At 37.8% G+C, this 12,600-nt stretch overlaps 2 protein-coding genes across 2 annotated transcripts; one reads left to right on the top strand and one right to left on the bottom strand.

The window, feature by feature from the left end:
• The first annotated feature begins 731 nt into the window (after nucleotides 1-731).
• On the top strand, nucleotides 732-1,328 carry LOC125607870. The gene has a single exon (XM_048777355.1). The coding sequence runs from the start codon at nucleotides 732-734 to the stop codon at nucleotides 1,326-1,328; it is 597 nt and encodes a 198-aa protein (XP_048633312.1).
• A 2,438-nt stretch (nucleotides 1,329-3,766) lies between these two features.
• LOC106353715 (acetolactate synthase 3, chloroplastic) lies at nucleotides 3,767-6,055 on the bottom strand. Its single transcript, XM_013793507.3, has one exon. It carries the CDS (start codon nucleotides 5,909-5,911, stop codon nucleotides 3,953-3,955), a length of 1,959 nt encoding a protein of 652 aa, XP_013648961.2. The 5' UTR covers nucleotides 5,912-6,055; the 3' UTR covers nucleotides 3,767-3,952.
• Between the last annotated feature and the right edge of the window lie 6,545 nt (nucleotides 6,056-12,600).

Genomic DNA, 12,600 nt, shown 5'->3' with positions numbered 1-12,600 from the left:
GATGATTATTTTGAAGCCATCAGTAAGGATGTGTCTTAACAGAATGGGCTAGGTTGGTAGAAATGCGTAGAATGATGATGTTATGAAATGTTAAGAATGCATTTGATTGATTGTAGTGGCTAGTCAGTCATGGTTCCCGCATAGAGTAGTGTAGAGTGTCATGCGGGCAGGCTGGTCTATAGTCACTTCACTGAGTAACCCATTTACTCAGGCCTTCCCTTTCCATTTCTATGTGCGCATGACTGTAAGTAGAAGTATATGGATACGGGTGTGACAGTATTTCACAGAAGGTTATGCGTCCATCTACTCTTGGGACCAGTAACGGGACACGTAGGGTTGTCTAAACGAGTAGATATGTGTCCATAACACCCTTTCATAACCCCGGTCGGACGTGGAGGATCGGGCCATTACAATGTCACTAGGAATTATGGTTTGTATAAGACTCTGACCATTTAAGCAAGGAGAGAATGAAATGTGATGACATAGGGGTGTGTCTGATAGAATGTAGATATTCGGTTACTAACAAATCTGTATAGTTTAGATATTGTACAAGGATATTCTCCTAATATTCTGTAACAGACTTGGCTATTAAAGGCATGTGAATAAGATCGTATCCCTCAAGGGAATTTCATCAAATTACATGGTATCAGAGCCTCTTTGCTCCTGAACCAGTTCTCTTCGCTCTCTCTTTCTCTTCTAATCTCTTTACTTATTTCTCTTCTCATCTTTCAATGGCTGCAAATCCTCATCCCGTTGAACGAACGTTTGGGGTTACAAATATCAAAACCCACATTCCGCTAATCCTTGATTTGGAAGATCACAACTACGACGCCAAGCGGGAGTTGTTCCAAACTCATTGTCATGCCTTTGATGTTTTAGGACATCTCGACGGCACCTCTACTCCTGCCAACGACGATGATGTCCCCTGGCTCAAGAAAGACAGTCTCGTGAAGCTCAGGCTCTATGGAACGTTAGTGCCTAAGCTATTTTGCAGTTCATTCAAACCAGGCGGTACATCTCGAGACATATGGTTACGTGTTGAAAATCAATTCCGCAACAACAAGGAAGCAAGAGCCATACAGACTGATAACAAGCTTCGGACATTGGAGATCGGTGACATGACAATTCAAGCATACTGTCAAAAACTCAAGTCCTTTTCCGATCTTCTAGCAAATCTCGATGCCCCGATTGTGGATCGTACATTAGTAATGTACATGCTTAATGGTCTCATCGATCACTTTGACAATATCCTTAACGTCATCAAGCATCGTGATCCATTTCCTACCTTTGAGGCGGCTCAATCCATGCTGGAGATGGAAGAAAAGTGAATTCTCAAGTTCGACAAGACTACTACAATGACAAAAGATAATTCATCTTTCTCCTCCACGGTCCTTGCAGTCACGGAGGATCAAGACAAGAAACCGCCCACTCAGCAACCACGTCAGAACAACAACTACAACAATAATCGCGGGGGTCGTCGCAATGGAAACAGAGGACGGGGTCGTTACAATAACAACCGACAGCACTACAACACTTCTTCGCAGTAACAGCCCTGGTGATCTTTACTCGCTTCCATCATCACACTCAAATCCAACACCCACATCTTCCGCTTTGCTTTCTTTTTCACCAGACCTCTGGCTTAAGAGGCTTGCGCACATCAATAATTCTTCTTTGCGCTCTTTAGCTATTTCAGATTCTATTTTTTGTAATAAAGACAAACTTGCGAGTTCTTGCAAAGCTTGTCAGTTGGGAAAACACATAAAATTACCTTTCAGAGATTCAAACTCTTATGCTTCTATACCATTTGAGTTAATACATTCGGATGTCTGAACCTCGCATATTTCTTCTAACACAAACATTCGATACTTTCTTGATGATCATACTCACTTCTTATGGGTGTATCCTCTCAGACGGAAAAGTGAGGTTTTCTCAAAGTTTAAACACTTTTCTAACTATGTAGAAAACCAATTTCAGGCTCATATTCAGGATGTGCAATGTGACAATGGAGGTGAATACGATAATATAAGTTTTCATGAGTTTTGCGATGACAAATGAATCAAAATGCGGTTCTCATGCCCTCATACCTCCCAGCAAAATGGCAAATCGGAGAGGATGCCAGCAAAATGGCAAATCGGAGAGGATGATCAGAACCATTAACAATGCAATCCGGTCCTTGTTATTTCAAGCTCACATGGCGCCGGCGTATTGGGTGGAAGCCTTACATGTCGCGGGCACATCCTGAACATTCTTCCGTCTGTTGCTATAAAAAGCCAAATTCCTTTCACTCTTCTCTTCCATAAACCACCTACTTATGACCATCTTAAGGTATTTGGGTGTCTTTGCTTTCCAAATTTGAATCACTCTCACCTTCACAAGTTGGCGCCTAGATCCACACCGTGCCTCTTTCTTGGGTACCCCAAAAAGGTTATCGGTGCATGGATCTCAAAACCAACAAGATCATCATTTGTAGACAAGTCTATTTTGATGAATCTATTTTTCCTGCTGCTTCACCTAAAGGCACTCTGGCAACTTATCATTATTTAGGAGACAATGACGAACCTTCTCCTATTTTCAAAACAATTTTGCAAGGTTCCTCTCCTGTCGCAACGCCGGCTGTAGCTGCTTCAACCTCAAACACTGCCTCTGCTTCAGCTTCCTCTGTTTCGGCACCAGTCAATGCAAATGTGAACTGGCCTGAGCAGCCTATACATCACTCAATGCAGACTCGTAGTCAAACAGGTGTTCGAATAGCTAAGAAACAGTTTTCTCTTCTTTCCTCTGTTTCACCTTTGCCTACTAGCCATATAAATGCTTTAAAAGATCCAAACTGGACACCTGCAATGACTGTAGAAATGGATGCTTTTGATAAGGCTAAGACTTGGGATCTTGCTCCAAAGCCTACTAATACTAATATTATTTGTTGTATGTGGCTCTATAAACATAAGCTTGATGCAGAAGGCAAGCCTAAACGCCATAGAGCACGCCTGGTTGCAAATGGAAAGTCCCAAGAGGAAGGCATAGACTACACAGACACCTTCGCACCAGTGGTGAAACCGGCTACAATTCGTGATGTTCTTGATGTAAGTCTTGCGAGAGATTGGCCCATACATCAGCTTGACGTCAAGAATGCATTCCTTCGCGTGTTAAAGTTTATCTGATGTGAAACTGCTGTATGTGGTTTGGTTGTTTGATCTGTTAATGGGTTTGAACTGTCGCACTTAAATAAAAATGGGGATAATGAAAGAAAAGAACATGTGTTACATAGGTGTAAGACAGAAAAATTATTGTGTTCATAAAAAAAACGACAGAAATTATTGTTGTTACAATGAACCGAATGTTTATTTCAACACAGATGAAGTTGACATGTTATTGACACATGCACAAAGTGTGATGAGAGAATAAAAGATGTTTTCAAAAAGCTTCTTCGTATGTTGCTTACGACTGGTGTAGCTTAGAGAAGAAGCAATTTACATCATATTAAAGAGTGTGATGGATAATATGATAAAACGAAAGATAGAAATGTTTAAGAGCATACAACATCGATCAAACATATAAAATATAGTGTGTGAAATCTGAACTTTCATCGGCTACAAAACTGAAAATATGAGGTATGAACACAGTGAAACTGGCATCTTTGTAAACTAAGTCCTAATCTAAATCCGAATCATTGAACATGACAATCACACCCAATGTAAAGTGCAATTTCCTTGCAAGATTAGTAGATAATCGCAGTCTAGTAGCATTTCCTTGCATTGAGTCCCAAACATTATGTAAAAAAACCCAAGCAGTTTATTTATATATAAAAGAAAAAGGAAACAAAACAACAACAGCGAGTAAATCTGGGAACAAACCAAAAGCAGTACAACAACTGACAAACCCAAATTACCACACAAAAGAAACTGAAAACTGAAACTAAGTCTTTTACCATATGATCGATCACCAGCTTCATCTCTCAGTACTTAGTGCGACCATCCCCTTCGGTTATTACATCTTTGAAAGTGCCACCACTTGGGATCATCGGTAACACATGTTCTTGGTGCGGACAGATGACATCCAACAGGTACGGTCCAGGTGTATCCAGCATTGTCTGAATAGCTTCTCGGAGTTCTTCTTTCTTCGTCACTCTCGCAGCTGGAATCCCGCAAGCTCCTGCAAACTGCAGCATGTTAGGGAAGATCTCGTTCTCCCTTGCCGGGTCCCCGAGATAAGTGTGAGCTCTGTTAGCTTTGTAGAACCGATCTTCCCATTGCATGACCATCCCAAGATGCTGGTTGTTTAACAAGAGTATCTTCACAGGAAGATTCTCTACACGGATTGTGGCCAGCTCTTGAACGTTCATTATGAAGCTTCCATCACCGTCAATGTCCACAACAATCGCATCAGGGTTCGCCACAGACGCTCCAATCGCAGCAGGAAGTCCGAAACCCATAGCTCCGAGTCCTGAGGACGACAGCCACTGCCTCGGCTTCCTGTACTTGTAAAACTGCGCCGCCCACATCTGATGCTGTCCAACACCAGTACTGATAATTGCCTTCCCTTGGGTTAGCTCGTCTAGGACCTGAATCGCGTACTGCGGAGGAATGGCTTCTCCAAACGTTTTGAAGCTCAACGGGAACTTCTGTTTCTGCTCGCTCAACTCACTCCTCCAAACACCGAAATCAAGCTTGAGCTCCTCCGCCCGGTTCTCAAGAACCTTGTTCATCCCTTGCAAAGCCAGCTTTACATCACCACACACAGACACGTGAGGTGTCTTATTCTTCCCAATCTCAGCAGAATCAATGTCTATGTGCACAATCTTAGCCCTGCTCGCAAACGCCTCGAGCTTTCCCGTGACACGGTCATCAAACCTAACACCAAACGCCAGCAACAAATCACTATGCTCCACAGCGTAGTTAGCATACACAGTCCCGTGCATGCCAAGCATCTGCAGGGACAAGTCATCGTTACAAGGATAAGAGCCAAGCCCCATCAACGTACTCGCAACAGGGATCCCAGTAAGCTCGACAAATCTCCCCAGTTCTTCACTCGAGTTCAAGCTTCCACCACCAACGTACAAAACAGGCCTCTTAGACTCCGAGATCAACCTAACGATCTGACCTAACTGAGAAACTTCCGGTGGCTGAGGCAGCCTAGACATGTAGCCAGGCAAGCGCATAGGTTGATCCCAGTTAGGAATCGCAAGCTGCTGCTGAATATCCTTAGGAACATCAACCAAAACCGGTCCGGGTCTACCGGAAGTAGCTAGAAAGAAAGCTTCTTGAACGATCCTAGGTATGTCATCAACATCCATCACCAGATAGTTATGTTTCGTAATAGACCTCGTTACCTCAACGATTGGCGTCTCTTGGAACGCGTCAGTACCGATCATCCGGCGAGGGACCTGTCCTGTGATGGCGACGAGAGGAACACTGTCAAGCATCGCGTCGGCTAACCCGCTGACGAGGTTGGTAGCTCCGGGACCCGAAGTGGCTATGCAGATTCCCGGTTTGCCGGAGGAACGAGCGTAACCCTCGGCGGCGAAGACTCCTCCTTGTTCGTGACGGGGGAGGACGTTACGGATGGTGGAGGAGCGAGTCAAGGCTTGGTGGATCTCCATGGAAGCACCTCCGGGATAAGCGAAGACGGTTTCGACGCCTTGACGCTCGAGGGCTTCCACGAGGATATCAGCACCCTTGCGGGGCTCGTCGGGAGCGTAGCGGGAGATGAAAGTCTTGATCTTGTCGGTTTTTTCAGGTGCGACATTGACGGGTGAGTTGAGAACGGCGGAGATGGCGAGAGGACGGTGGAGACGGGAGGAGGGTTTCTGTGGGGTTAAGGAGAAGGGAAGGGAGAATCTGGAAATGGGTAGAGGGGATTTGGAAGAAGGTTTAGCGGTTAAGGAGATCGGAGAAGACGATGTTGCCGCCGCCATGGTTAGATGAGAGAGAGAGAAATGAGAGAGAGATGATGAATGAGTTTGTGAACGTGAATCGTTTTTATAAAACGAGGCTTGTGAGGGTTTTGTTTGTTTACGAAAATACCCTTGGAATATGATTTTTGTTTGTTTGGTCTTTTCTTTATTAATTATGGATGCAGAGGAACGAACTCTCAAGTGACAGAATCTAATCTCGTTTCTCTACTTGTCACTTTACTTATTAAATAAAATGTAGAATTTGTGGATCTTGTTAGATACAATAATAGCCATTAGGCTTTTATTAATAATGCGAACTAGAGCTTGACCCGCGCGCCCGCGCGGATGTTAGATGTATTTTTATAAATTGTTTAGTGACTTTTTAAATATATGGATTATTTGTCTAATGTTAGGTTCCTACGAACCTTCAAGGACCTGTAAGAATCTGATCCGAACCCAGTCCGAAAACTTTATTATATCTAAACAGAGTTTAATTTTAAAATCTAAAATCAATACCCAAAAACTGATATGTACTCTGAATATTCCTGCCTAACTAATTATGTAAACACATAAAACAATTATTTGTTAACCGGTTTGAATTTTTGTCACGAAATGGAGTAACTTCATTCAAATTTGTGAAATTATTATGGTTAATATGAAAAATAAATTATGTCAAATTATAGTAAATGAAATTAATAAAGTAGTTTGGAAAAGTGAAAAAATAAATGTAAAAGATATAATTAGGGTTGAGCAAAAAAATCGAATTCGAAGAACTGAACCTGACCCGAAAAAGTAGTACCGAACCCGAACCGAAATTGATTAAATATCCGAATGGGTTCAAAATTTTAGTATCTAAAGAACCGGAACCAAACCCGTCCCGAACTGAAGTGTTTCAGGTACCTGAATGTATCTGAAATTGATTTCTATACCCCTTATATAAATATATTTTAGATTTAATGTCTGTTAAAAACATCCAAAATATATAAAATATTTTTAAATTGTCCAAAATATTTAAAAATATATACAAATAGTCAAAGGTAGATGTCTAAAATAGTTAAAATATACTCAAATTGCCAAAATATATGAAATATTTATTGATTATCTATCCAAATATTCAAACCAAATCAAATTATACGTTAAGTTTAGGTATTTTGACATATGTTATTCAAATTTATATGTAATATAATATTTTGTTTATAGATTTTGAGAAATTTAAAGTATATAATGAATTTGAAAATTTGAAAAAAATTTTAATGGGTTATCCGAACCCGAACCGAATCCGCAAAGATCCGATCCGAACCGAACTGAAACTTAGAAATATCCGAATGTGGCTGAAATCTTTGACCCCGAAAATCCGAAACTCGGATAGATTCAAACCGAACCCGAATGGGTACCCGAACGCCCATCCCTAGATATAATAGTTATATCTTATAATTCTATAATAAATGAAGTCGAATTAATTAGAAAATATAATAAATTAAAGTGGTTAGAATTAGTTTAAAAGGAATGAAAATATGTAAGAAATCACATAAAATTAGGCAACTATTATTTTGTACTTCAGTTTTAATAGAATAAATTTTATCAAATTATATATGTTATTTATATTAATGTATATATTTATTATAACAAATTTCTATATTTAAAATAAAATTATTTAAGTAAATTATATATATGAAAAAATATCTTTATGAAATAGACTTAGTATGACTTTTTATTGTATATAAATTGTACTTCTCTTTTAATAGCGAAGAATATCATAAAAAGCGAACAAAACTCTTTGAATTATTCATTATTTATTTTCTATCTATGTGATACTATATGGAAAATAAATATTTGGTGATCTATTTGTGGTTAATGTGGTAGCTGAAAATTAGGTTCTTGTTAAGTTAAGTTAATAGGTAGTTGATTGATTTTAGGAATATTTTGTAACTACAAAGATATTACATGCAGTACACTTAGTAAAATAAAACTCCATGCAAGTTCGTATTTTTATAACTTAACACTAAACCGGAACTAAATTTCACAATTGGATGTAAACCGAGTCACATTTATAATATGCAATTGTATGCTAAATGTACTTAATGTTAATTACACGTAGGTTTGGTAATGCTTTTGTGTTTTAAGTTACAGAATGTATTTTATAATGTTAAAATATCAAAGGAATGAAAAAATGCAGTAGCTGCGGTAAAGTCAACCGAGTTGTAGCCTGGTCTGAGGTTCAAATAAATGATTAATTATAGTGGTCTTTGAGTTGGGCTGGTAAAAAACGCGAAAGACGAATTATTTAGTAAAGAACTACAGTTAATGACGATGGCACAAAATGTAATTAAAGAAGTGAATTAAGGGTTAATTTCCAATTGTACTTTAGTTTTAATAGATTAGATAAATTTTATCAAATTATATATGTTATTTATATTAATGTATATATTTATTATAACAAATTTCTATATTTAAAATAAAATTATTTAAGTAAATTATATATATGAAAAAATATCTTTATGAAATAGACTTAGTATGACTTTTTATTGTACATAAATTGTACTTCTCTTTTAATAGCGAAGAATATCATAAAAAGCGAACAAAACTCTTTGAATTATTCATTATTTATTTTCTATCTATGTGATACTATATGGAAAATAAATATTTGGTGATCTATTTGTGGTTAATGTGGTAGCTGAAAATTAGGTTCTTGTTAAGTTAAGTTAATAGGTAGTTGATTGATTTTAGGAATATTTTGTAACTACAAAGATATTACATGCAGTACACTTAGTAAAATAAAACTCCATGCAAGTTCGTATTTTTATAACTTAACACTAAACCGGAACTAAATTTCACAATTGGATGTAAACCGAGTCACATTTATAATATGCAATTGTATGCTAAATGTACTTAATGTTAATTACACGTAGGTTTGGTAATGCTTTTGTGTTTTAAGTTACAGAATGTATTTTATAATGTTAAAATATCAAAGGAATGAAAAAATGCAGTAGCTGCGGTAAAGTCAACCGAGTTGTAGCCTGGTCTGAGGTTCAAATAAATGATTAATTATAGTGGTCTTTGAGTTGGGCTGGTAAAAAACGCGAAAGACAAATTATTTAGTAAAGAACTACAGTTAATGACGATGGCACAAAATGTAATTAAAGAAGTGAATTAAGGGTTAATTTCCAATTGTACTTTAGTTTTAATAGATTAGATACAAATGACATTGGGCCTCAGATGTTATGACCCCAAATGAATGTCAATTAAATGAAATATGGTTAAGGGGAAGAGTCTCACATCGGCCAAGAGGAGAGAATTGGAGTGATATAAATATACTTTCTCACTATGAGAGCTTCAACGGCTTGGTGAGAGAGAAAGGGTCCCCACGCGCGCGCCGCCGCCGTCCGGCCGGTTCGGCTTGGGTTTGGGTGGACTAATTTAAGCTCAACGCTTTGCCATTTTATTTCTAAAAAGACATGTAGTTCGTTTAAAAACAACACGAAGTTTATCCGTTCAAAATGGATCAGAACGAGTCAACAAGAGAGAAACTTGCGGAGAAAGCTGCTCAACGTTCTACTCCGAGATCTTTGCGAGATTTTCGGAAAAACGTTCGCAACAGTTTCGAAAAACCGCTCCTAGTCTTCTCTTTAAATACGGACTCTCCTCTTCTCATTTTCTTGAACTTTTTCGGTATCGAAATCAACCAGCAAAAATCCCTCTGCGTAAGTCTATTCTGCGAGAGTGTTTCGTAGAGTTTATAGTTCGATAGGGCGATCACGAGTGAGGCGTGATTCGTCTGCCATGGTTTTATCCTGGGACTCTATATTCGTACAGTTCCGTCTCACTAACGGAGCGAATATTTTGAGTTAAGGAAAGAGATCATATCTCGACTCCATGTCTCTTTGCGAATACGATTTCTTATCGTTCTTGTATTCGTCTTTACATTCGTATATTTCCTTAACATCGTTTCTTATTTTATCGTTTATGTCAGTCCGGTTTTCCGGCTTTTACAGATCTAACCGTTCTTGATTTCTTGATTGTGAGACCTGAATCTAAGCAACAAGTTGGAAAACTGCAATAATAGAGTTTTTTTTTTGTTCAAACTAATTTCATTAAACTTTTAAACTTGGTCTAAAAAAGCCCATAAAACATGTTTGGCAACAGAGTCAGCTTTAACGTTAGCTGCTCTAAAGATAAAATTAAACATGATTGACTTAAATGAAAAGGATAGGAGGTAGATATTAAGAAGGCTTCCATAGAGTTGTTTATATAAAACAATGAAGTAATTTTATTTTACAGAAATTAAGACCAAATCCACAATATATCGACATTTAAAAATATGTACATAACAATGTTTAGGCTATGATATAATTTATATATAATAATAAACTCATTTTTTGTTAACCGCTGACGTCATCAAATTTTTATAGGAGAAAAAACAAAATCTAACGGTGAAGATAATTCTGAAAATATAATCTAAAGGATATAATTTTGTTTAGAATAAAACGTAGGACCCCATCGATTTAACAATCGATGCCTTCATCGTATTTCTTCAAAGACGTCTCTTAAAACAAATTGAAAGTTATTTTCCCTTTGAGAATTGTATTCTTTCACACTCATTGTTTCAGTGGAACCGTCTATTAATCCCAGACTCTATTATATTATTGTTAACCCTTATTTCTCTGCAATTCTCTAATTATCATAATTATTCCCTTTGGAGTTTCTGCAATTACAATAAGCATATTTTTGTTTAATCAAAACCTAACGGTGGAGATTTTTCTAAAAATATGATCTAAGGGATATACTTTTGTTTAAAGTGAAAGGTATGACACCATAGTTTTACCAATCGACGCCTTCATCCCACCAAGTCATACATGTTCAAAGGTGCCTCTTAAAAAAAACTGCAGAATTTTTCTCGTATCCCCCACTCGTCATCTTCCCTTAAGAGACATGTCTTTTCATAATGCTATATATTGAAGATTGAATAGGTTGTCAAATTTATTTGAGGTTTTCTCTTGTTCTCTCTTTCCCTTTGTTTTGTTGCCATGCTGTGCCGGATATCTTATTTCCTTTAATCCTCTCTCATTTTCAGGTAATTTCACTCTCATATTTTGTCTCTGTTGAGTTTATTGTCCCTATTTAGTTTCTTCAATCCGATATATTTCCCTGCAATACTGTCCTTGATGACTATCTGGTGAGTTTATTGTCTCCCTTCTCTTCCAGTAAATTCAGTTTCTTATTATGTCTCTGTTGAATTCACTTAGCTATTGAGTAATCCTATCTATTTCTTCTCTGCTATCACTCAATTTACTGTCCCTGTTGAATTTTTCATTCTTCCCATTCAGAATATCTCTAGAAACAGCAATTCAATACAAGTCATTTGTTCGCTCTATCATAGTAGCGAAAAAGTACCTTTCCAAGCTGACTTGGCATCCATATTAAAGAGACGTTAATGAATAGAAGTAGTAATTTCAACTAAATTCGACTGATTTTATGAATGTTTCCAAACGTAGAGATTTTTTGTTTTTAGGATGTGAGAATATTGATAGTATAGCTTCTACGTGTATACCAATGTTCTCCGGAAGATAAATGCCAAGCTTGGTGGACTGAATTGTATGTTAACTATGGAGCTCACCAGCAATGCTTTTAGTAACACAAGTTCCTACCATCTTGTTGGGATGGATGTATCTCATGGTACCCAGGACAGTCTGTTATACCATCAGTTGCTGCGGTTGTGAGCTTCATACAATGGCCACTCTTATCAAAATATAAGGCATGTGTGTGTGCGTACACAATCATCGGAAAGCGGTAATGATTCATAAGCTCGTCTAACCCGTCACAATCGAAGAGATTTTATGGTTTTAGATTGGAGAAAATTGATTGTGTAGATTGTAGACGTACACACACGAAAGATGCAATTCATTCCTTAGTAAACACAAGGAATCGCTTGTATAAGGTCACTCTAGAAGCCGAAGGCACTCAATGCATACACCTTACAACATCGACTGAATCATCAAGATGGCACACAAGACTTGGTCATATCCAATTTTTCCTCTTTAATGGTAGATGGTTCTAACTCAAAGAGCTAGTTATTCGTATACCCAATTTTCCCTCTTTAATGGTAGATGGTTCTAACTCAAAACTCTTTATTGTTATAAAAAAGTTTTCGGTTCACTTCGGTGAAATTTTCACCGACCCGAACTAACCGAATAACCCAAACCCGCAGCCCTATTTCACATTCGTGTTCGTTTATTATTAGATGGTGTTTGTGTGTGAGTAGTTTTATGGACTCTGTTTGGTAACGAGTCTCTAATGTTAAGAAAAAAAGCGTTTCAGCATTGGCCAGCGAACGAACACAGAACACAATAGTATGTAGTCTGGTCTAAATCAGATCTTGTTAGGTCAACACCTAATTCTCTCAGTTTTAAACCGCTCAAATATTTCATCATTCTGATAAAGTAATTTGTATGTGATTCACGCTGCTGATGACAATATAATGCATAGTTGAACACGTAAGCGACGTGGTATACTGCGGTATTGACATGTTGTGCAATGAACTGTCGTCTTGGTGGCAACTCTTTTGTACTCTGTTTATGTATTTACCATAAACAGAGCAAACAAACTACAAAAGTTAGAGTTGGCTGCACGTTAAGTCGATTCTCTCTCTATTTTAGAGAGAGATAATTTTCTCTCCATCCCTTCTTAACAATTTCAAATCATTCAGAAGGGGG

The sequence above is a fragment of the Brassica napus genome, chromosome A1 (genome assembly GCF_020379485.1).
Source record: "Brassica napus cultivar Da-Ae chromosome A1, Da-Ae, whole genome shotgun sequence".
NCBI lineage: Eukaryota > Viridiplantae > Streptophyta > Magnoliopsida > Brassicales > Brassicaceae > Brassica > Brassica napus.
This window is presented reverse-complemented; position numbering and strand designations above follow the sequence as displayed.